Source organism: Genypterus blacodes, unplaced genomic scaffold (assembly GCF_046128005.1).
Source record: "Genypterus blacodes isolate CSIRO-AG114 ecotype Tasmania unplaced genomic scaffold, CSIRO-AGI_Gbla_v1 ptg000267l_1, whole genome shotgun sequence".
In the NCBI taxonomy this organism is placed as follows: domain Eukaryota; kingdom Metazoa; phylum Chordata; class Actinopteri; order Ophidiiformes; family Ophidiidae; genus Genypterus; species Genypterus blacodes.
In genome coordinates, this window is record NW_027467059.1 from 85,916 (window position 1) to 107,118 (window position 21,203).

The following is a 21,203-nucleotide window of genomic DNA, read 5'->3' on the forward strand; positions in this document are numbered from 1 at the left end:
GGTTCTGTTTTTGTGGACTGAAGGACCTGCTGAGGGACACGTTTCTCGCTTTATGTGGGTGCCGATCCAATGACCCTATCCCCCCTGACCCTGTAGTCAGTGTTAGGTTGGAGGTCACCCTAATGATTCCCCGAGATGCCCGGCAGCCCCTCGCCCGACCCTCAACAAAGGCTGAGGAGGTAGAAGGTCTCACGTCAACTAAGCCATGGCAGTACAGGAGTCTTTTGAGTCAAGGGTTCTGTTGCTGGTTCAGGAGTCACTCATAATAATTCCAGTTCTGGCTTAGAAACTTACAGGTGATACAGGGGAGGGGCAGTAGCTCAGTCCATAGGGGGACTCAGCTTGGGACACCGGTGGGTTGCCGGTTTGAGTCCTCGTGTGGACCGAGAAGGTGGACTGGCAGCTGGAGAGTTGCCAGTTTGCAAGCTGCTGAGGTGCTCTTGAGCAAGGTGCCAAACCCCCCAAACTGCTTCAGTTGGCAGGTGTGTGTGTTGCGATATGTAATCAAATCTATACTCAACCTGCCATTGTTTCTTTGTTGATCAGTGGTTAGGTGTATGTTTATGTGTGTGTGTGTGTGTGTGTGGGTGCAGCACTTATGTCTGACTGTCTAATGGTAACGCGCAGCTCTTCGTCTGTCTAGGTGGATTTTGCTAAGGGTTAATCAGGCCAAACTCCACGTCCCCGTCTCCCCGTGTGTGTGTGTGTGTGTGTGTGTGTGTGTGTGTGTGTGTGTGTGTGCGTGCGTGCGTGGGTACGTGTGAGCGTGCGCGCCTACGTGTCTCAGTGTGTGTGTGTGTGTACGTGTTTGTTCGCCAGCTTGGCTCCGTCTCACTGAGGGCTTCCTCCTCCTGCTGCATCCATCTCTCCCCCCAAAACCAAACCAGCGCCCTGCCTGCCTGCCGCTGCCGCTCGCAGGTATGTCCGCCATGTAAACGAGCACACGGACACACCGGGGGCCGGTCGTTAGTTCGGTCGCCGCGCGCTGTGTGTGCAGAAAGCGGCCAGTTAGCCAGGGGAGCTAACTCGACCCTGCGCTAGCTCGCTAGCTCGCTAGAAGTGTAGCTTAGCATGTCTCAACGTGGAGGCGAAGTCCGACGCCCACTTTGTGTTAAACTCACTGCCAGGGGCCATCGGGCATTAAACGGGTTGGGTTTGCTTCAATTCAGCCGCGGAGCTTCGTGTGCGTGTCGCCAAAGTGCGCATGTCGTGCAGATATTCTGTGCAAACTGTAACGGTTAATGTCAACAGCTAGCGCTAGCCGGGGTGAGCTTGTTAGCGGTAAGCTGCTCGCTTGTTGACAGAGCTGGCGGCTCCTCTCAGCGGGTTCACGGAGCCGCCCGTCGCCTTTGTGCTTCACGGAGTATGTGTGTGTGTGTTTGTGTATATAATGTCGCAACTCTGCGGTGTCGCGTGATCGTGGCGGACCCCCCGCCGAGCAGCGAGAGGCGCGTGCTGCTGTCAGCTGTCCAAAACAGGTGTTGGCACGAGGCGGAACATCCGGAGCCGCACCTGTACGCTCCCACAAATCCAATCAATACACTCGATTAACCCAAATCCAATTGTTACAGACCGGAAGGAGGCCAGTGAGCAAGTCGACAGGTCAAGACTACAGACATTGAAGAAGAAGAAGAAGAACAGCAGCCCTTTTATTATCCCGTGATTGGGAAATTCAGTTCCAGTTTGCCACCGGGGCCCAGCTGAGGCGCCCTTGAGCAAGGCACCGAACCCCCAAACTGCTCTATGGGCAACACATTTCAAGATGACATGTTTGCATGACATTTGACCGAATAAAATCTCTTCTTCTTCTTCTTACATGAGTTTGAAGTTCACACTCTCTCTCCCTCACACACGCACATGCAATACAGAGGGGGTTCTCGCAGGTCAGCCGTGGAGCAGCTTTGGGGTTTGGTGCCTTGCTCGGCAGTGCCCCAGAGGCAAACTGGCAACTCTGCAGCTGCCGCCTGCCAGCCTGTGCTCGGTCCACAGGGGACTTGAACCAGCGACCCTCTGGTTCCCTATGGACTGAGCTACTGCATACTCCATTATCAAAGGCTTTAAAGTCATCTTACAGTGAGATCTCCTCACCTGTCACCATGTTGACAGCTCAGCAGGTTCTTCTTCAGTCTCTAAGGGTTTGTGTCCCTGTAACCTGACTGAATCTCCATAATATCGATCTCAAGCATGCACTGTCCATTTAGTCTAAGCGCCGTGTGATTGGTCCGTCTTAGAACATAGGTGGCCTCGTCTATTGAACCACGGGGCAGCTTCTCGCTCGCTGCTCAGTCTGGGAGACGCTGGAGGACCTGGAGACGCTTCATGATGTGCAGAAATAAACCAAACCTGTCTCTCTTTCTTTCTCTGTCTCTCTGTCTCTCTCTCTCTCTCCCTCTTTCTCTGTCTGTGTCTCTCTCTCTCTCTCTCTCTCTCTCTCTCCCTCCCTCCCTCTCTGTCTCTCTCCCTCTCTCTGTCTCTCTGTCTCTCTTTCTCTCTCTCCCTCTCTGTGCCTTATGCGTGTTGCAATTTGAGTCGTTAAAATGATTTTATAAAGGAGGACAAAGTAACATGTGCCGCACTACAACATGTTCAAATAAGTAATATAATATAATATTCTATGTACAATAAAATACCTAAAGGTACAATGTAGTGTAGCATTTAATATGGTATGATGTCATCAATACAGTCTCATAATCATAATCAAAACAAGGTAAGAACATCTCATGTGAATCTATATTTAATAACAGTGCTGTTATGATTTGTGTCAACAGGTCTAAGGCCCCGCCCCCTCAGGACAACAAAGGCAGCTTGGCTCCAGATCCGGCACAGAAGCTCATGACTGTTTGAGGGGAGGCGGCCCCACCTTGGCCCATGCACTGTACCCATTTTCCTCCCTGCCCTCCTCGCCCCTCAAGCTGACGCAGAATCCCAGACACCTCCCCCCCCTCCCCCACCCCCACTCCCACCCCGTCCCCAGCGACTCGCCTCCTCCCGCCATGGCGTCCGGCACGGAGACCGTTCACTACATCCACCTCCACAACTCCAGCCAGTCGGTGCTGGAAGCCCTGCGGACGCAGCGGCGCGAAGGCCTCTTCTGCGACGTAACGGTGCGAATACACGACGCCTCGCTCCGCGCCCACGCCTGCGTGCTGGCAGCTGGCAGCCCCTTCTTCCAGGACAAGCTGTTGCTGGGGCACTCTGAGATCTCGGTGCCGCCCCTGGTGCCTGCCGAAACCGTGAAACAGCTGGTGGATTTCATGTACAGCGGATCGCTGGTGGTGCTGCAGTCGCAGGCCCTCTGCATCCTCACAGCTGCCAGCATCCTGCAGATCAAGACGGTCATTGACGAGTGCACCCAGATCATCTCTCAGAGGAAGGCCGCAGCGGGCGCAGCCGCGGCGGCGGCGGCGGCGGCAGGAGGGGCGATGCTTGGAGGAGTGCTCCCTAAACAAGAAGAGCGCGGTGGGGTTAAAGGGAGGGAGAGCGGCGGAGGAGGTGCAAGCTGTTCTGGTGGTGGCACAAGTGGAGGTGGGGGTTACCCAAACTTCTCCAACTTCATGGCTGAGTGCGGGGCCGGTAGCATGGGCGGGGGTCTCGGGAGCGCCAACGTCGGCGACAGCGGCCCCGGCCCGATGGAGCAAGCCAACACGGTGGGCCTGATGGCACTTGGCGACATGGGCCCCGGCTCCATGTGCGGGGCCGACGGGCTGGGCTCGGGGGCCGCCGCCTTACTCATGAAGCAAAACTCCAGCTGCACTCAGGACGTCAGGTACAAACTCCGAGACCTGCTGGCGCAAACGGCTAACGGTGGCAGCACTGGCAGCACGGGGAACCTCTCGGCGGCCTGCAGCTCCGGCGTGGGCAGCGTGGACAGCATCGGCAGGGACAGCCTCCGCGGCAACACGACCGACCTCTCTGACGAGCTGGTGGGGATGGACAGGTACAGCGAGGAGGAGGACATGGACGGAAGGGAGCGGGGAAGAGACGGAGACAGAGACAGGGGGGCGGGACACAGCCGCAAGCAGAGGCAGCCGCTAAGACTCCAGGTAGGGGGATAAGAGGAGGGGTTGCCATGGTTACAGCTTTCAGGCATGCAGAGCTGCAATGCTTTGCTTTTCTGTCTTTTGCTGCCTTTTCCTCTTCCCTCACTGCATTGGCGTATATTGCTGAGATGTTTCTGCACTTGGCAGGATTGAGGAGGAGCTGTTGTCTAAACTCCCTCTGCCATTGCCTTGTTGGTATTCTATGGACTTCTGCATACCTACTGTAGGTCATTAAACTCACTGACCCATCGGCTGAATCACGCAGACATTTTTGTTCTGCTGCTTTTTGTTGGGTGTTGGTGCAGTTTGCCGTTGCCTCCAGGCTGATGCTGCTGGTTCTATCCCCGCAGGTGCTCGGGGGAGAGGGAGTGGTGGTGAAAGATGAAGGGGTGCAGGACTCGGACGGGGCTGTGTACTCGCTGGAGGACGGGAGGCGAGTTGGGGAGCAGGAAGGCTCCCAGGAATCCATGGCAGGTTTTGGACAGGTAGGTTTAAAGGTAAGCTGGGAATTGAGAAGAACATCTGTACCCAAGGACATCCATCTTGTTTGATTTTAGGATGTATGGACCACTTCTTGACCTCTTCTTCTTATCGCTGTGTATGGAATATGACACCCTGATGATATGTAGAGTAAAAGCCCTGAAGTATGTAGAGGCCACACACAGATTGATGTGTGGTACCTGCAATCCACCAGAGGAACATCTGCCTCACCAGCCTGTCAGCTTTCTCTCCTGTGCCGCAGAGGAAAAAGACTCCACCGCCAAAGTCTGTCGCAAAGTAAATTGTGCCGTTTAGCCGACGGTGCATGAAGGAATCCAGTGCTCTGATCCGTCGACACGTTTGTTCCACGTGAGATGGCGGGAAGCAGTTCATTTCCTGCTTCTGTAGATGTGTTTATTTGTCAAAGATACCAGCATCTTTAATCACTGGTAAAGGCTTCATATGGTTGCTGTCCTTATTTACGTAAAGAGATGAATGTCTGTCCGCTACATTAGGTCAGAGCAAGGACGGCATCACTCTGACATCTCTGCCGTACTAAAGGCACGGGACTACGATCAGTCATCTAAGAATCTGAGCTCCTTCAGAACAAACGGGGCTCCGCTCAGATAAGCCTCTCAGGTCCTGAAGGGTGACCTTAGTGACATTGTTACTATGGTTGCTGAGGGGACGGCGCTTCATTCAGTTGATTTGGAAGGTGATGAGGGAAAGACTGGGAATGTAGGTGAAGGTGTGTGACCTGGTCTGCTGTGCTACTGGTCCAGTGAGCATTTACAGGTCTACGTCTTCAAAAAGAATACATTCTATGAAGGGAACGATAAATGGGCGATGAAATAACGGCAAAAAAATAATGGAAACATTCACGGAACAAAATGTTCTGTGATTGATTTATTTTTTTCCCTCCTTCACGTTGATCCACTTATTCATTGATGCAGGGAGACACACACACACACACCTGCACACCAGGAGCTGTTAGGGGTTCAGTCTCTCAACAGGCTCTATAGGAGGAGCCCGGAATCAAACCAGCAACCTGCCAATCCAGCGCTCCAACATCCTGAGCCACTTAGAAACATGCACTTGACTTCTTCTACAGTTTCAACTCCTTTTCTCTTCTTTTGTACGAAACGCTGCACATTTGCAAACATCCATTACGCTCTTGTTGTCCTGGGGCGGCCCGGACTTGAGCCCGATCCATCTCTTCAGAGAGAAGGAGGCGGTGGTGGAACGGGCGCGGCAGAGAGCCGGGGGGGGGGGGGGCAGGGCAGATGCCTTCGAGCAAATTCTTGAGTGACGCTTCTCACCGCGTGTGGAAGTATGACATACATGAGTCTGATTGCTCCCCAAAAGCAGGTATGACTTACTGGTTGTGTATTACGGTGGTTTCGGGAGGCAGTAGCTCAGTGGGTAGTGCTTCCAGTTGGGAACCGGAGGGTCGCCAGTTCGAGTCCCTGCCAAGGTGCCCCTGAGCAAGGCACCGAACCCTCAATTGCTCCCCCCTCTGCGAAGGGTGGTAATGTCTGGTGGCCCTTTCATCGACGAGCCTCCTCAGCTATACATCAAGGTCGGCGTGTTGTCAGAAATGTAGCTGGACCGGTTGAGCCGCACCGGGTGACTCACTTGCCAACGTGTGCACATAAACCACATACAGGCAGTTGTGCGTTTGGGGTGAAAGTCACTCGGAGGTGCAGACGATGAGGAACGCTGTCTGCCCGTATGCGTGTGCGAATGGAGTCGGAGCAGAGGAGCAGGTAGTTCTGACGCGCTCCAGCTAAAACAGAAGGGAGACGGGGCGGTCGGTGTGTCAGATGCGGTGTAGTTGTCGGTCACGTGTGCGTTGGAGACAGTTTGAGCACTCGGGCAGTTGGGAGCCACAGCTATGGAGCAGGTAACCCCTCAGCGTCTTGCCTAAGGGCACTTCAGTAGGCTCCTTTCATCCGGAGGACTGAACCTCGGCCCGGCCGTAGAGGAATTATCTCCAATAATGGGAACTTGACTCTACGCAGATATTCATATAATCATGGCTCCAGTTATCCTGCTGTGTTCAGGTGATATAGGAAATCAGTATGTCGCCATTCTGGTATGGCCTGAAACTATTCTATGTATTTCTTGAGGTAAACAAAAAGAAGAAAGGCAGTACAACGCTGGTCTGCACCTTCCTGTGTCGGTTCTGTGTTGTCGTTCCCTCTAGTAAGCGCTGGAATGTCCTGGACCTGTTTGTGCCACTTCAACTTTGGCATTTACCATCTTGTGACGTGTGCCTGAATGCAGCGTTACAACCCATTGCCTGCTAATGTGACCAGCGTGTTTGTAGCCTGGCGTGCCGCCGTGTTTTTAACCAAAGGGCTTGAGAGTAAAGTCGGGCGAAGGCCTGAACGTAATCGTAGGTCCGTTTACATGAGCGCCAACTTAATTGCACTACTGCTGTGTCTGCGTTATGATTGGATAATGAGGGTGCGTGTAAATGTAGCTCGGTGTAACCGTGGCAGCAAAAGGACCTGGTTTGTGCCTTGATGAGTATTTGGAGTTTATGCCTAACGGTACCATTGGTTGTTCTTTGCGTTTGTGTTTTCCAGGATTTCTACGATGAGCAAGGAGTTTTTTCTGAGAGCTTCTGGCCTCAGAGCGAGCCTCAGCAGGCCATGACCTTTAACCCCAGAGGAAGGATGAATAAGCCTATGACTCCGCCTCCGAACTCGCAGTCCATCAACAATCAGGTAGGTGCTCCATCAGGCAGATGTTTTCCAGCTGCTGCATGTGTGATGAGGTCATTCAGGTCATTTCCTTTCACCTTCAGCGGCCGGTTTCAGCATGACTAACAAACGACTAAATGTTATAGATGGTGGGAATTGGAAAGACTTGGAAAAACAGAGCAAATTTGTTTGGCGTGACAGCAGAGCGACGGCGGAGCGACGGCGGAGCGTTGTTTTCCCAACCCAGCGTGGCGTCGGACATTCCCGAGCTGTTTGGCACGACCGGGGGTTGATTAGCTGCGTGACTGGTTTGCTTGAGCTATAACAGGTTTCCACAGAGATCAGTTGTCGGCTGAGGTTCGTTCTCTCGCCTTTTGTTGTCGGGGGTTAAAATAACGATGTGGCGACGGCAAAACTTAACCTGCAGCATGGGAGTCTTTGTAATGACGCTTCATGATGGAAAAGTCATGGAATTCAAATGTTCCCAGTCCTGGAAATCCTTCCTGAGGGAAACAACCCCACCCTCTGCTCTCTTGTCCACCAGCCAATCAGAGTTGAGAAGCTTTAGTTGCTATGAGACCTGAAATTGAGGTGGTGGCGTTTCTCTGCAGTTCAGCAGCACTGGCAGTCAGAACTTTGCCAGTTGTGCGGTCCGCTTCTGCCGGGCCGACACCAAGGCCTTCAGAACGCTCCAGCAGTGCAGCCTGTGGGGAGTGAAGCCATAAAGACGCACAAGTGGACTCCATTAGGAGACGCTGGTGACATTGCTGCAGCCGACGCAGTAACGTGTCACTGTGATGTAAAGATGTGGGCGGAGTCAGTGGTAGCGAATAGTTTAATCATGCAAGAGCTACACACACACACACACACACACACACACACACACACACACACACACACACACACACACACACACACACACACACACACACACACACACACACACACACAGAGAGAGAGAGAGAAAGTAGAAGGCAGGATGCTGAGACCGTCGCCTGAACAATGTTTCTGCCAATGTTCCTCAACCTTGGTGTGAAAGCTGTTTGGTAATGCTGGTGCGGTGCAAAGGTGAAACTGCTGCTCTGCGTGGTGATGTAACGCCTCACTCCTCTGCGTTTTGATGGCTTAAGGAGGATTTATTAGTTGTGTTTGTTTTCCCTCCTCAGCTTCTGTTCCAGTACCCAGTGAGCCAGTCTCAGCCAGCGCCGTTCTTTGTGGGCGGGCCCATGGGCGGGATAGACGGCATGGCCGGGTCAGACCCTAGCCACCAGGCTCCGCCTCCGACACCGATGACGCCCGCCCCGGCTCCCTCCACCTCCTCCTGCTCGGCGGGCCCCTCCCCCTCCTCCCAGGGATCTGAGACCTCGTTTGACTGCACGCACTGTGGCAAATCATTACGTTCCAGGAAGAACTACAGCAAGCACATGTTCATCCACTCTGGTGAGACACACACACACAGAGAGAGAGAGAGAGGGAGGGAGGGAGGGAGGGAGAGAGAGAGAGAGAGGGAGGGAGGGAGAGAGAGAGAGAGGGAGAGAGGGAGGGAGAGAGAGAGGGAGGGAGGGAGAGAGAGCGAGCCCACAGTATTCATGATTGATTTACATTCAGATCTCTTAAACTAATAAAGAGAGAGATCCTTCATGTTAGTATGGGAGGATAACAAGGTCAAGAGGTCAGATTATAAAAGTCAAATGTAAACAGATTTTGAGTCTCTGTCTCTGTCTCTCTTCCTCACTCTCTCTCTCTGTTGCATGCTGGGAGAGTGTGTGTGAGAGTGAGTGGTGGTGGTTTGTAGCGTCAGGTCCTCCTTGTTGAAGCACGTTGTGTCTTTTAGGACAAGCAGCAGAGGAGATGGAGGAGGATCAGGCCCCCCTCAGTGCTCCTCTTAAAAGAAAGACCAAGGTCTCTCCTACAGGTTCTCAGGGAAAGAGTAGAATTGCTAAAAGAGTCAAAGAGTCTGAGTTACAGAGGGAAGAAGGCTCAGGGTCAGAGGAGGAACTGAAGAGGAACTGAAGACCTCCTCTGGGCCTCTATAGATCCATTGGACTTTCTTCTCAGTAGAAGGTCCAATGTCACAAAGAAACAGGATCTATAGTTTGGCTAAGATGAAGTTGTTTTTGAAAAAAACTAAAAAATGTGAGCAACGTAAACGTGGAAGATAAAAAAGTTTTTCTGGATGTTCTTACAGATTAGTTGGTTGATAGTGATGAAGTGAGAGGAGGCTTCACTCAGCAGGAATACTACAGAGTGAAGAAGAACATCACTGAACTGGGGAGGGAGCTGTATGATGATGATGATGATGATGATGGAGGCACTCACACCAGTGTTGATGATTGTGATGAGGAGATCTGAGTTTCTTTTTCTTTTTTTTCGACAGCTTTTCTGTCAACAACAGACAACGTCTTTGTGTTTTCAATTTTAAGCAAATGATGGAGTCTTTGAACTCACGTCTTAGTTTAAGTGTTTAGAAATACCTGTAAATAAAAGTTTTAAAACTCTGTCTCTCTCTCTCCCTCTCTCTCGCTCTCTCTCTGTGTCTCCCTCTCCCTTGCTCTCTCTCTCTCTCTCTCTCCCTCTCCCCCCCTTCTCCCTCTCTCTCTCTCTCTCTGTCTCCCGCTCCCTTGCTCTCTCTCTCCCTCTCTCTCTCTCTGTCTCTCTCTCTCTCTCTCTCCCTTGCTCTCTCTCTCTCTCTCTCTGTCTCTCTCTCTCTGTATCTCTCTCTCCCTCTCTCTCTCTCTCCCTCTCTCTGTATCTCCCTCTCCCTCTCTCTCGCTCTCTCTCTGTGTCTCCCTCTCCCTCGCTCTCTCCCTCTCCCCCCTTCTCTCTCTCTCGCTCTCTCTCGCTCTCTCTCTGTGTCTCCCTCTCCCTCTCCCTCTCTCTCTCCCTCTCTCTCCCTCTCTCCCTCTCTCTGTCTCTCCATTGCAGGTCAGAAACCTCATCAGTGCTCTATCTGCTGGCGCTCCTTCTCCCTGCGTGACTACCTCCTCAAACACATGGTGGTGCACACCGGCGTCCGGGCCTTCCAGTGCTCCGTGTGCGGCAAGCGCTTCACCCAGAAAAGCTCCCTGAACGTGCACATGCGCACCCACCGTGCCGAGCGCACCTTCCAGTGCAACGTTTGCCACCGGGCCTTCACCCACCGCACCTTGCTGGAGCGCCACGCCCTGCAGCACGCCCAGCACCCGGTCCAGGGCCAAGGCCAGGCTCAAGGGCCGGGGCGCGGGCCCGACATGACCTCACCTACCAAGCACAGTCCTCCGGCTCTGGGAGGGCCCTCAGGTATGGCTGGCGCGGCCGGCATGGTGGGCGGCATGGCCAACATGCCCACCCACGGAGCTTCCTCCACCTAGAGGGAGGAGGGGAACCTGCTCCGACCCTCGCTCTGTAAGGGGGAAGGCTTTGCTTTGACGACACCTTTCACCGCCGTTCCCACACCGGGCTGGCAAATCTTAGAGATACGTCAAACTTTATACATTTTTATGGGATTTTGAAAACTTTGGAACAAACTCATCTCCAAAAAGCTGCGGCCCGACTGGCAGCAACATTTTAGTGCAACAATCTGGATTCTTAAAGTAGAAACCCTCTAAAAATCCAGCCTTTGGTCAAAAGTCTTGAATTCTGAAATAAGCAGCGGTGTGGGAACGCAGAGAGGCGGCAAAGAGGCTAGGAACGCCGAGCGGAGGAGGAGGAGGAGGAGGAGGAGGAGGAGGAGGGTGGGTGGGTGGGTGGAGAGCACAGCGGGGGGTGGTAAGGAGACGCAGGTGAGGGAAGGGTTTGATTCACTCTCAGTTCTCTTAATTCAAGTTCTGAAGACATTACATTACATTTAGTCCCTGGGAACAGCAGGAGAGAGAAAGAGCGAGAGGGAGAGAGAGAGAGAGACTCTGTCTTCTTCTTCTTCTTCTTCCCATATTCATCTTGCACAAAAACCTGGCTGGACGCCGTGTCGCACAGTAACCGCTACACACCAGTGTCCCGTTTCCTGTTGAGTTTGACAAATTTCACACAAAATTTGATGGTTTGGGTTTTTAAAACTGAGAATTCTATCACACATTCATTCATTCATGACATCAGATTCAATGGAAATTCATAAAACAGACATCTGCAGGGATTTCCTTTGGAATTCTTTGGACACTGGTAAAGATGTTTCCGTCTCATCTTCCTCAGAGATGAGCTGAGATATAAAGATGCGACTGGTTCACTGCGTCCATCCTCACAGCAGCAACACATCTGCTGCTTCTCATTGTAGACTGAAACACAAAAGGCCACTAAATGGAAGTCGCACAGACTTCACACAAAGCTTTCAGTGTCGCTTTCACATTTGATAAGTGTGCCGTCAGAGCGTCGGGGGGCCTTTGGCTCCTTTCCACCGCTCAGACACCGCTCCATGTCTCTAGCTCTCTTCTTTCTCTCTCACCTCAGTTACTAGAGTGAACGTTCTTGAAGTGTTTGCTGCTGTTCCCATTTTTTTAATAGCATGGAGACAACAGACCTGCTAGACCCCGACCCCCCCCCCCCCATTGAGGTAATGGCATAGGCTGCATAAGGAAAAAGCCTCAGAAGAAGCACAATGTGTTTCTTCTTGAATACTAAAGAAGATAAACATGCACTTCCTGAATTAATTGAATTGAAGGTGAATGGAGCCCGGTGCTTTCCAGGGGCAGAGCAGGGTGACAGAGGAGGCCGGTGAGCAGCGATGAAGCCACCCGGAAAGGAAAGTAGTTTCATTAGAGTGAGACTATTTGAGCGTGAGGAAGAGGAGGAGGATGCAGCAGCAGCAGCAGCGTGAATGAAATTCACCTTCATCCATCAGACAGCTTTGTACATTTTCCACAGGCGCCACCGCCCAGGATCATATACCTCGAACCAGAAGGAGCCGCGGCGGCGGCTCACAGGACACTATTTTCTCCTTGTGAAACGTTTGGGAAACGTTTTGGCATGTTTTACACACACACACACACACCTACAATTACCTCGGTGGTCCAAAGACAGGCATTATGCTTCACATCTTTAAGCTACATTACAAGAAGAAACTAAAGCTACCATAGATCCGTTTACTTTTTAAACCTTACTAAAGTAAATCTATGTCAAATTCCTGTACATCGCTATAATGCTGTTTCTTTGTTGCTCATGTGATTCTTTGACGCAGAAATAACGCAGAATATTAAAAAAAAAAAAGTGGAAGAGCCATTCAAAGGAAGTAGAACTTGGTTGAATAACTGACAAATCAGTGATTTTTATCAGGATTTTTATGGAGTGTGTGTTTGGTTGTGTTTGTCTTTTGGGGCTCTTGTTAAACGGGAAATGTTTGTCATAAAAATGATTTTAAAAAAAGAAGAAAAAAAAAAAGCTTTTTTCGCAGCACTATAAACCTTTTTAATATTTTAGTCAAACTAAATGAATCATGAAAATGTACAATCACCCCTACAAGCTTTGACAAAGTCAAACTCGTGATAATGTGAATTATCACTTTAATATTTATTACAATTTGATCTCTATGCACACTTAAGTTTGCACATCATTTCTTAGTCCTAGACGTTGCGCCCTAAAGTATTTGGCCGAAGATTGCTTTGTTTTGGTTATTTACACCTAAAAGGTGAAAAAGAAAAACACTTTGTGTCCCAGTTTTCACTCATTTCCTTAAAGTTTGTCAGTCCAGACATTGTATGATATAATTGCCTTTGAATTGACCTTCATTCATAAATGAGAAGTTTGACTGCATATGAAAGGAAAAGTGAGAAGAATGTAATTTGATTGAAGGATCATTTTACTGGAGATGTCTTTCATCTGAACCAGTGAGTCCAGCAAAGACTTCACTGGACGTCACTCTAAAGTTTGACATGAAATGTCCCGTTGACCTGTAGGGAAGCTGCTTATTTACCCTGAGCAGACCGAACCGTGCGTGCATTGTTTGTTTTGTTTTTTAAGATTGCAGCTTAATTTGCTATACTAAGTAGTTAGAAAAGATGAAAAATGTTGAATTTTTCAAGTGTGGCTGGACTCCGACTCCACCAACTCACTGTTGGTTATAAGCTAAATATTAACTTTGTCTAACACCAAACTGTCGGTGCTTTTTGGGAAATATTTACCTCATTTGCCATCACGGTGCTGTGGTCTGCCTTTTGCTAAATAAGCAGTGTTGAGCTGTTTCAGAGGTTTGATCTTTCCTCAGCAGTGGTGGAGGCTTTGGTGCATCTGGTCTGAGGCGGACCCTTGTACAGTACTGTAATATTTGTGCTTTGAAGCCATGTCAGCGCATTGTAACGTACTGTGTGATGCCTTTTTGATTTTGTTTTGCTTTTGGGAGGGAAGTAAAAACAATTTTTTTACATTAATATTCCTTTAACAGAGGTTAAATATGTCAGAAAAAAGTCATTTTATAAAATCATTTGTCATTGTAAACCTCATCTTTTATGTATAAAAAGACTAAAGGCATGATTTAACTTTTTATGAGGAATTAGATGTCGTACGCAATGAATTAATTGAATTTTAAAATGAGTGATTTCAAAAGTCTCTTTCTCCAAATAAAACCCTCTATGGCTCCAAGCCAACAAGCTGTGGCACGTCTGGTTTGTTCAGAGAGAGAGAGAGAGAGGGAGAGTAATGTCAACCAATATACGTTAATGTCAGGATTTCAAGAATAATGTTGCAATATTTCATCAAAAAGTGGGAATGAAAACGATTTATTCTGGATACTCGTCTGCTTTTTTCTCAGAATATCAGTGCGTGATTAATTTGTGACTGACAGTAGTGTGTGTGTGTGTGTGTGTGATGAGAAGCTGCACAGCCCCCCCCCCCCCAGGTGAAGTCATGGAGTCCCTCATTTCAGCCGCGTGTATCCGTGATGAGTCGTCACTGCTTGTCAGTCTTAACCTTCACCCCAGATGCCGCCTTCCTCCGTGCAGACGTTCTCGCCAACCAGGAGGAGTCACTGGTGCCTCTGCCAGCTCCCCACCTCGGTTCTGTTGGTAGGAGTCATTGCAACCGAGAAGCGAACGCAGGCCTGGAAGCTGTCCAGACCGGGTCTCTGTCCCACGATCGCCGCCCAGACCTCAGGACCACAAATCAGGTTTAGAGACACAATTAATTCGTAATAACCTGGATTTCCCAATGTGACTGCAGCAGCAGCACCGTCTGCGTTCCCCTGACGAGTCAACATCAAGCTTTAATCTCCATCACCAAACGTCTATTTGCTTGTATTTTTTGAGTCGTCGTCGTTGCTGTAAACCCCGACATTCATCAGAGGACAGAAGAAGATCTGTGTGTTCTTGAGGGTCTGTACATAATCTTTCTTTCTGTTGCCGGAGCCTTTGAAGGTCCGGCTGCTAGCGGCTGAACTCTGGCCAGAAGGCATCTGTTACTCAACAACATCTGTTCCTGTTACTCTCTTTCTCCCAGCATGCCGAGGGACACACAGGCTCTCCCAAGGGTGGCCTTTTGTGTGCCCCATTGTCAATTCCATCATTGTCTGCCGAAGTCTGTTCCCATGATGCCACGAGGTTATAAACCCCTTCAGAGGCCGACTCGACCGGGCCGATGATTTACAGTTACTCTAAATACAATCGCCGTCTTTGTTTGGCAATTAAAAGGAAAACGGAAGGTGATTCAAAGAGGCGACCGGGGGATTGATACAGTCCAAACGTGAACTGGCAAATGTAACGTTTGGTTCCCTTTTATGTGACGGTTACATTCAGCTTTGGCCAAACTCTGATGCAATAAAAAGGAAAAAGCTTCGCTCAACGGAGGGAAAATAGCCACTAAAGTTATTTTTCGCTGTTCAGAAGAGGAAGAGTGGAGTATTTGGATGTGCAGCAGGCATCAACGTTACGTTTGTCAGATTTTTCAAGCCGTGCATGACCTTCCTCGTTCTTTAGGAGGAGAAGTAGGAGTGGTAAATCTAGCGTACGGACATTGTTTTTTATGAATAGGCCCCCTCTCCCGTCTCCAGGGAGACACTTTCAACTTCTGGCAGTAGGCAACAGTGTGGACATAGAATAGCCCGCTATGGGGTCGCCAGGGGAAGACAACAGATGTTACTGATTAACTTTGCTCACAGACCCCTGAAGAAGTGTTTTTCACAGATGGACAAAACAAAGTGGCACGCAATTAAATTTCACATTGAATAATATTTATTTGGAAAAATAGTCTTGGCTAATTCCTTCATTGAAAAACTGTAAAGGAGACAGTTACATAACAATTTGTACAGTACAATCCCTCTTAAATAACATTTCTTAAAAAGAGTCCCATTGACCTGAAGTGCCTTTGCAAATATCATAAAAGAAAACAACTTAAATAATCATAACAAACATCACAGATATACAATACAAAATAAGAATAACACAAAATTATTAAATTAACTTAAATAAAATCATAACTTTAAATCATAACTTTTTTCTTGTTTTTCTTTATTTTACAAAAGGAAAATCTGTATCAAAACCAACATTTTTATCAACAAAGACAAAGTTCTCGTGTCCAAAAATGAAAAAAAGAACAATACTATGTCATAAATGGTTTGGAGGGGGGGGAACGCACTTCAGTTAACACAGTGATCAAGTATACATAGAGTCCTCACAGGTCGTGATGGGTGCACTGCCTCGTGAAGAACAGGCCACTATGGCCAAACATCCACCGTTTGATGCAGTTCCTGCGTTTAGCAACGGCGTGTGGGTTAGAGAAAAGGCCCGGGTGCAAATGTTGCAAATATTTGTTTTTCAATCGTAGCACGGCACGTGATAAAGCTCGCGTCCTTCTCCGTGTTTTCACAACCTTTTTTTTAAGCCCGCTCTCCAGTAAAAGGCTGAACAGAAAGCTAAGTGGCAGTTAACCCTCAAAGGTAAACTTTAGTTTTTAACCCCGCCAGTTCCTATCCCACAGGCCGCCGCTGCCTGCACTTAAGTTTCCAGTAGAGAACCAGCTCACTCTGAATATCAGTTAAACGTCTCGGTATCAGCAGCAGTCTCAAGGCGGGACACCTCCCCCTAGGGTTAGAGCAGCATCTGAAGGAGTATAAAAACTCTCCCATAGAGCAAATGAGCAACGGGCAGCCCATCAGTGGCTCATTACACCTAAGGAAGCACAAAAAAGAGCCAGAGAAGAAGTGTGTGTTAGTGTTTGACTGCCAGATGAACCTGAGCAGGAATGCTGCGACTACAAATGAAGGCCGATTCCAAACAGAGCGTTCCGAACTCACCTCGGTTGCAATTATACATTCGTCCTTTTCCTCTGACATCACAAACACAGATTTGTACTTGGTGTCCACACATGCGGACATTTCTGGGGCTTTGTTTCCTGATGCATCACTGTCGGAGAGAGAGAGAGAGAGAGAGAGAGAGAGAGAGAGGAAGAAAACTAATGTTAGCCACAGCGTAGCGACAGCCTCAACATGTCTGAATGTCCAGATTAGAACCTCCCACAATAGAACCACAAGCAGACATTTACCATTTTAAACGTTTGCTGCGTTTCTCCTCAAACTCAAAGGAGTCCAGGGATTGGCACTTGTCCTCACACGCTGCGTCCAGCATTGCCTCTTTCGCCGCCTGCTCATAGTTCATCTCGTGTACGAGGTTGTAGTCTGAGGAGGGGTTGCAGCTCTTGTAGATGCTCCTCCCCGGTGAAGAGCCCTCATCAGGATCACTGCAGAAGTCCATCTTCTTGTTGATGTTTTTGACACCTGGAGTCAGGATCATGCTGACCGCAAGGTCCCTGTCGCTGCGGTGACAGTTATTGGTCAGATTATTTATGGTTTCTCCCTCAGCAGCAGTGTCTCCCTGACCGCCTCGCTGGACCTTTGAACGGAAAAATCCAACAAGTACAGCACATCCGGCAAGCAGCAGGAGCACCAGCGCCACCCCGGAGCCGACCGCCATCCAGGGCACGTCTGACCCGCGGATGGCGGCGTGCTCCGGAAGCAAAAACTGGCAGTTTCTGCCTCCATAACCGGGAACACATGCACAGACGTAGCGATTGTTCCTCTCGTGGCAGGTGGCACCATTGTGGCAAGGGTTGTGCTCGCAGCGACTGATGGGGGAGCTACAGTTGCGGCCGGTGTACCCCGGTGGGCAGGTGCAGGCGTAGCCGTTGGGACCTTCTTGGCATGTACCGCCGTTCTGGCAGGGGTACACTGAGCACTCGTCCCCAGTGTGGTCGCAGTTCATTCCTGTGAATCCGTCCGGGCACTGACACAGGTAGGAGTTGACGAGATCCACGCAACGTGCGCCTGTGGAGACAGAATGCTGGCGTGAATGTGTGGTCCCTGCGGTGAGGTGAGATGCATTCAGAGAGGTACACCTTCCTGAAAAAGGCGAGGTGTCACACTCACCATTGGAGCACGGGCTGGAGGTGCAGTGGTCAATCTTCTTTTCGCAGTTGAACCCTGCATACCCTGTGGGGCACTGGCAGAAGTAGCCCCCCTCTGGGTTATCAGTACAGCGGCCACTGTTGGAGCAGGGCCCGTCTGCACACGTCATGGCGCTCAGCTCGCAGTTGTTGCCATAGAAACCATGAGGGCAAGTGCACGTATATGTGTTTTCCAAATCCTGTGAGGAAAAAAAAAAAAGAGCAGACAGACCTGACGTCAGGATGGAGGTGGGACTGGAACACAGGCGTCTGTTTGAACCGATGATGTATTCCTTCCGAGTTCCTCAGGGAAGTGAAGTGAGCCACAAGGACGCCTGCTCTTGTCAAGAGTTAGTTCAAGAAGAGGAAAAGAAAGCAGCTCTTACAGTGCAGCTTCCTCCGTTGCGGCAGGGGTTTCCGGCGCATTCGTTGACCTGGATCTCACAGCTGGCGCCAGTGAAGCCGGGCCTGCAGGAACAGGTGTAGCTGCCCTGGCCAGTGTTGCTACAAGTGGCTCCATTCATGCAGGGCTTGTGGTGAGTGCAGTAGTTGAGATCTGGAAAGACACGGCGGCACATGTGGATTAGCCGCAGCAGAACATATGGCAGGACAACAGCAGCAGAGGGAGAAGGGAGGGAGTCTTTTTGTCTCTACGCACACTCGTCTCCTTCTCTTCTTCCACTCTTTCCCGTCCCCGGCTGCGCTGCCTGTTGTGTAAGAAGCTTCTGCTCAGCCTCCATCTATTCCTTTTGACAACCATTTAGAACAACAGATGTCCAGATCCGGTTTCAGACCCGGAACAATGCAGGTTCTCAATACATCTGGGTCAAGAGAAGCCCTTTATGCCTTCTCCATCTTCTCTCCTTTCACTTTCTTTCTTTGTTCCTCTATCTCTTTACCCTCACACTCCATCCCCTTATCTCTCCCTCCTTACCTTGGTTGCAGAAGAGCCCCCCCCAGCCCTCCTGACAGTTGCACTGCCAGGGCTGCTGGCAGGTCCCGTGGAGGCAGCCTGGGTAACGAATGCACTCGTCGCAATAGCGTCCTTTGAATCCCACTCTGCACCTGTTGTTGACCAATTAGAGGAACACCAGTCAGTCCACTCAAATGACCTCACGTGTCCCACTAATTCATTCATTCATTCATTCATTCATTAATGCCTGGTTGAACTGGAGGGAAACTTACTTGCACTCTCCGGGTTTCTCGCAAAAGCCGTGCTCTTCGTCGCAGCCTGGCAAGCAAATGGCTGTGGAGAAAGAAAGTACACATTTAAGCATTAGAGTGGCTTCTTTGTTGAATCCCAAGTTGAGAAGGCCAAGGACAAAAATGGATCACAGTAATCCAGATTCATCAAAATAAATGAAGCTGAGCAGCATAAACCCATTAAACACAAAGTCCATGTTAGGATGGAAGAACTTTCAGTTTAACATAGTACAGACACAAAAGAGTAGTGTGTGTGTGTGTGTGTGTGTGTGTGTGTGTGAGAGAGAGTGCACACATAAACACACAGCCCCCTCAACCCATCCCCAACACCCTCTTTTTTCTTCTTCGCTGTGGGTCAAAACTCTTTTATTCATTCTATGAGCGTAGACACACGCGCACGCACGCACGCGCACACACACGCACACACACACACACACACAGCTTCCCTTCATGTCTCGGATTGGGGCAGATAAGAGTGGACAGCTGGCGAGTGTGTTGCCAGTGCGCGACAGCTGCTCCATTGTCTCCTCTCTGCCGGCAGCTGCCCACTTCAAACAATACCTCCCCCGCGTCAGCCAATCAGCGCCCGGCCCACTCCAAGAGTAACCAATCGGAAGGTAGCATGTAAATTTATGGCACGCGTGAGATTATTCCCAAAACTTTCCTTAGAATAAATCAAGTGGGCGTGTGTGTGTGTGTGTGTGTGTGTGTGTGTGTGTGTGAGGGAAGGGGGCGGAGGGCTGTGCTGTTTACGCACAAGTTGCTTTCCAACGGCACTCGCTGGAAGTTATTGGGACCATTGCAACTTTTTATAATTCTGTTTTTAAGCGCAAACATTAACAAACATCTGATCGGTGTAAATCTAAATGTGCAGCAGCTTCGTGCGTGGATGTTTGAATGACGTCACGCACAGATATGACTTTGTAGCAGCACTCGTACTCACGTTCGGTGCAGTATTGTCCCTTCCACCCGGCGTCGCACACGATCTCCCCCCGCTCCCCACAGGTGAAGTGGCCGAAGGCGTCGTCTCTCGGCCGGCAAAACACCGAGCAGCCCTCCCCGTAGTAGTGCTCATCGCAGACAAACCGGTAAGAGTACTTCAGCTCGGTCTTCCCGCCCGTGTGCAGGTCCTGGGACCAGTCCTCACCCACAGTCAGGTGCCTCTGGGTGCTCATGGTGCTGATGACGCGGTCTGGGTTCTCTATGAAGGGAGAACGGAGCGGAGGAGAGATATTAAATGAATGGTGCCAAAATGCGTAAATGCGCGCCCGTGGGAGGTGTGTGTGTGTGTGTGTGTGTGTGTGTGTGTCCTACCTGTGGAGAGGTCGTCCTTGGAGTCGGTATGCAATGCCTCGATGATCAGCGAGAAGGTCCCCTGGGAACACAAATGGCTTCATGAGACAGGTGGCCAGCGGAGATAACATCAAGCAAGAGGCCCGAGGCGACCGTCCCACACACTGTCCTAATCCGCTGAAACCAAACACCGGCTAGCTACTTTCTGCGCTACTTTCAGTTGGAAAACCTGCCGCGGCGCGTTTTTACGCACGGATCCCCCCCGCCCCCCCGTCCCCCGTCCCCCGAAAAGAGCGCGATGGCGCGGCCCCCGCATGGCTGCTGTGTGGGTCCAATGGCCCGGCTGTACTCACCGGCCACGTGAAGCCGAAGTTGATTCGGATTGGGCTGGTAAACGAGCTCTCCGGGATGACATCGGGCACCTGGAAGGAGTTGGACCCGAGGACGGGAGTCACAGCGGCGCCGTAGGTGCACGGTGGCTCCGGGGAGGCGTTGGGCTGGTAATGCTTCAGACAGATCCTGAAGAAGGTTTTACATTCGCACTGCTGCTGGAAAGGCGAGGCCAGCCCCCCTTTACAGCAGTTTGTGTTTCCCTGTACTCCCTTTTTGTTTAAGAACTCCTGCAACTTCAGCTCAAAAACTCCCGAGCAAAACCCCTGCGGAGGAAAAGAGTGTGTGAGCGCACAGAGCAGCGTGTGTGTGTGTGTGCGTGCGTGCGCGTGTGTGTGAGCGTGTTGGTGGGATGGTGGGTCATTGTTTAGGGTCTTACCTGGCACACCAGCATGGACATGACGGCAGTCGTGAGCAGGATGACGCGCCCCATATTGAATAAATACATAATAAATAAATATAAATAGCGGTAAAAGTGTCGGGGCTCCGCGTGTCCTCAGGGCGCCTCCGTTCGAAGATGCATGGAGCGCGTTTCTGTCTCCTCACAGGCTTCTCTTCTCATCAACAGCTGCATTCATGACCCGCGGAACAAAAAGATAAATCCTCCCCAAAAAAATCGCAAGATCTGAGACGCAGAATAGAAGTCCTCCAGATCCGCCGTGACTCGATAATCCAGACGGCCCAGAACAATCAACAATCTGCCTCCGCTCCTTTTGTGGCAAAGTTTAGGTTTTTTTTCTTGCGTACCGGTCTT

General features: G+C 50.4%; 2 protein-coding genes across 3 annotated transcripts; one reads left to right on the forward strand and one right to left on the reverse strand.

Moving 5' to 3' along the window:
* Positions 1 to 780: 780 nt before the first annotated feature.
* On the forward strand, positions 781 to 10,911 carry zbtb45 (zinc finger and BTB domain containing 45). Of its 2 annotated transcripts, none has more exons than XM_076171726.1 (6): positions 781 to 918; positions 2,769 to 4,043; positions 4,391 to 4,537; positions 7,112 to 7,252; positions 8,395 to 8,668; positions 10,154 to 10,911. In XM_076171726.1, the coding sequence occupies exons 2-6, from the start codon at positions 2,994 to 2,996 to the stop codon at positions 10,576 to 10,578; spliced, it is 2,037 nt and encodes a 678-aa protein (XP_076027841.1). In that variant the 5' UTR covers positions 781 to 918; positions 2,769 to 2,993; the 3' UTR covers positions 10,579 to 10,911. The 2 variants fall into 2 exon arrangements, with proteins under 2 accessions (XP_076027841.1, XP_076027842.1); XM_076171727.1 differs by having other exon boundaries at positions 782 to 918; positions 4,391 to 4,525.
* Positions 10,912 to 14,156: 3,245 nt separating this feature from the next.
* On the reverse strand, positions 14,157 to 20,897 carry dla (deltaA). The gene is made up of 11 exons (XM_076171718.1): positions 20,829 to 20,897; positions 20,413 to 20,715; positions 20,081 to 20,141; positions 19,710 to 19,967; positions 18,749 to 18,809; positions 18,498 to 18,628; positions 17,950 to 18,119; positions 17,547 to 17,763; positions 16,667 to 17,444; positions 16,419 to 16,527; positions 14,157 to 14,279 (listed from the first exon to the last, which is right to left on the reverse strand). The coding sequence occupies exons 1-11, from the start codon at positions 20,895 to 20,897 to the stop codon at positions 14,157 to 14,159; spliced, it is 2,280 nt and encodes a 759-aa protein (XP_076027833.1).
* Positions 20,898 to 21,203: the final 306 nt, after the last annotated feature.